General features: G+C 52.1%; 1 protein-coding gene across 1 annotated transcript; it reads right to left on the reverse strand.

The window, feature by feature from the left end:
* Positions 1-320: 320 nt before the first annotated feature.
* LOC133917097 (salt tolerance receptor-like cytoplasmic kinase 1) lies at positions 321-2,281 on the reverse strand. The gene is made up of 2 exons (XM_062361070.1): positions 1,709-2,281; positions 321-1,603 (listed from the first exon to the last, which is right to left on the reverse strand). The coding sequence occupies exons 1-2, from the start codon at positions 2,100-2,102 to the stop codon at positions 915-917; spliced, it is 1,083 nt and encodes a 360-aa protein (XP_062217054.1). The 5' UTR covers positions 2,103-2,281; the 3' UTR covers positions 321-914.
* Between the last annotated feature and the right edge of the window lie 1,242 nt (positions 2,282-3,523).

Consider the following 3,523-nt stretch of genomic DNA (forward strand, 5'->3'; position numbering starts at 1 on the left):
GGGGTCGCTGCTGAGAGAGATGGGGCGGCCATTTCCGGTGGTTTGGCTGTGTTATCACGACCAGGACGTACGCCCCACCGTGAGCCGAGCCCAAGGCCCCCGGCCGTCGGCGCCCCATGAGTTGCCGGCCGTCTGTATCGCAGGGACTCCAAGACCGGGCGTAGGTGCCCCTGAAGGGATACGACGTATGGCACAAAACTGGTGGCGCCAATGTTTCAGACATTGGGCCTGTACGCGTGACAAAATAGTTAGGTAGAACATTGCCGTTGATCGATAATACTGGTCTATACTTGATAATTATGCGGGCGACGAAGTGACAATGAGCAAAATCTTATCCATTGAACAAATATATACAGAATCTATACAATCGTGTGCTTATGGCAGGAGCCAGAAGGAAAAAACAACTAATTTAGCCCATACAGATACACGCAACACAAACCAATATGGAAGAAGCAACTCTCTTATGTACGTATCCGAATTGAAAAGTGGATCACCTTAGTTTATCTTATTGAAGTTGGTACCCTACCGGCTAGAACTCTATTGAAGATTAGATGTGGAGGAGGAACAGAGAGGAAGGAGAAAAAAAAAGAGAAAGATGAACTCTATTGAAAATTAGATGTGGACGAGGAAGAAAGAGGAAGGAGAAAAAAAAAAAAGATGAGATGAAGGTAAAGAAGGAAGAAGAAAAAATCAATCTTACCCACATGATCTTGCTTACCTTTGCTCCACAGAGTCCTTGTCCATACCAACCTTATGCCTGGTCGTTTTGGTAGGCCTGTGCACTAGTGCTTGTTCCTCACCAACCCGATAGGGGCAGCAATCGCATCCTACGGTCACAATGCTCGCCACGTCAGATTTGAGCATCTGATCCCCGACCAGCCAACATCGCCATCCCTTGTCACGGCTATCGGAAATTACAGCTTTCGTACACCGTCCGATCTTCTCCCGACGGACGAGATCGAGGCCTGCCCGTTCTGCTCCAGGGTCCGTACCACGTCGGCCATCGACGGCCTGAGGCTCGGGTTCTCGCGGACGCAAGCCGCGGCCAATGCCACCAAGACTGCAGCCTCACCGGCGTCGTACTTGCACCCCAGCCTTTGGTCAACGAGCTTGCCAACGTCGCATGAACCGACTGCGTTAATCTTCGGCGTGACGGCCGCCGTCAGGAGCCGGCCGTCGCAGAACGCCTGCACGCCGGTAAGCAGCTCGAGCAGCAGCACCCCGAAGCTGTACACGTCGCTCTTCTTGGTGACGACGCCGGAGCGGAGGTAGTGCGGGTCGACGTACCCGGGGGTCCCGAGCACGGAGAGGGCCGAGGGCCGCGGGCGCGGGTGTACAGCCGCCGAGAACCCCGCGCGCGCCGACCCGAAGTCGCAGAGCCTGGCGCCCATGGCCGCGTCGAGCAGGACGTTCGAAGCCTTCACGTCGCCGTGCACCACCTGGGGCTCGCACCGCTCGTGGAGGTACTCCAGAGCGCGGGCCACCTGCAGCGCCACCGACACTCGCCGCACCCACGGCATCGACCCGGCGCCCTTGCCTCCGCCGTGGAGCTGATCGTGCAGGTTCCCGTTCGGAGCAAACTCCAGCACGAGCACGCCTTCGTCTGCGTCGACAACCAGAGTTGTTGAAAACTTTCATGTCAGATTAATGTCAGGTTCAAAGAAATTGAGGTTCTTGGCGCGCGAATGGCGAGGTAGCACGTACTCACCTCGCTGGTCGCAGAAGGCTAGGAGGCGGACTATATGGGGATGTCGGACGCGGAGGAGGGCTTCGAGCTCCTGGCGAAACGCGCGATGGAGGCGCTCGCTGCTGCGGTGGACTTTGACGGCCGCGAGGGAGCCGGCTAGGCGGGCGAGGTAGACGGTGCTGAAGCCGCCCTCGCCGACGACGGCCGACGTGAAGCCACCCGTCATGGCCTCCACCTGGGCCCACGTCAGCTGCCTCGCCGTCCCGATCGCGGTGGCGGCCATCTTGCCGGTCGGGTTCTTGGCGCTGGACTGATCAGCAGCGTCCACAGAGGCTCCTCGCCCCCCGGTGGTGACGGTCGCAGTGGCGCTGCCCCCGCACACGCAGCAGAGGAGCCCGTGCCTGTGCAGTAGCATCTCTGCCTTCCGTAATCGTACCAGTTGGACTTTGGAAGAGGAGACGCGTGCAGCTTTTGGGGCCGCGTGTGGTGGTGCTGGTGCATATATAGGTGGGCGCGCGCGCGATGATTCGATTCGGCGGCCGCAGGGGTGTGAGCAGAGGCACAGCCAGCTTCCAAACCCACTTGAAGCAGTCTTTTCTTTGGATACTAAAACAGTTTAAATTTTCAGCACATTCTAATGCCCCATAGTCAATAACACTAAACCGTTTGCATGACATGTATTGCAGACCTTGTCGATGCTCAAATGACAGAAAAAGAGGGCAGGACTAAAACTTTTCTTTTAGCCTTTTTTTCTCGCAAGGAATGATCATAGTAAGTAAGTTACTAATACTCAAGACCTGAAATTGAACCTACTTGATTTACAACCTGAAACTTACAAGGGCAGTCGTCGTCAGTACAACAGACTACGGAATCATACTAGTACCTAACGCTACCCCTTTTGTTTTGTCAGTCCCATGGGCTGCGACGGCATGCATAAGCGTGCTTAATTTACTTCTCAACATTGATCATGCAGATGTTAATGAAACTCGTGCATTTTTTTTTGCGTGTTCTCTGAAAAAGAAGAAGGATCCGTCTTCTACAGATAGGTGCTTCTTAATCTGAAGCGCGTATCAGAGAGCTCAATTTTCCCAAAATCAACCCGCACAGTCTGAATACTGAAAAGAAGATAGTTAGAGTTACTATTGCAAAGTGTTTGGTGCGATCGATCGTTTCCACTCTGATGCTGGTTGGTCTCTGCCTCCCGTCGAATGTATTTTGTTTGCACAATAAGCAGTGGCCTGATGAGGTGAGGTGAAGAGATGACGATCGAGCTGAGATGATGCCTCACTGGTCACTAGGACCAGTGAGCAGCACAGTGTTTTGCGTTGAAGCAATAGCTAGCTTTCATGTCTCGTTTCCATCAGGCCTGCATTTAGCCATTTACCAACCATACGAATAGGATGTTTCTTCTCGTTCGTACTGCGCTGAGGAGATGTTGCAATTCATCAGATACAGTGCATGGCCTGCCTGACCTGACTGCATGCTATTGTTAATCCACCGGTAATGCTAGAATGCTGGCGTTTTGCACAACTTTGTTAGGTTCTGACTGGTAACGTCTATGGGTATTTTTAAGGTCTGTATGTTTTTTATTTGGATTGTAATTTTAGTTTTTTAAATTATAATATCAAATAAATAGGACGATTTTACAATCCACAATTTATAATCTCAGATCAGATGATATCATAATCCACAATCTAAGAAAAGATTGCTTTTAGCCGATTGTGACATATATTTACTCACCATAACATTATAAAATAACGGTTTGCTTCTTCCTCCATTTGCTTTTTTCTCCCTCCTGACCTCCACGAGCTCCTTGCCCTCGACGTGCCCTCAGGA

This window comes from Phragmites australis, chromosome 4 (assembly GCF_958298935.1).
Source record: "Phragmites australis chromosome 4, lpPhrAust1.1, whole genome shotgun sequence".
NCBI lineage: Eukaryota > Viridiplantae > Streptophyta > Magnoliopsida > Poales > Poaceae > Phragmites > Phragmites australis.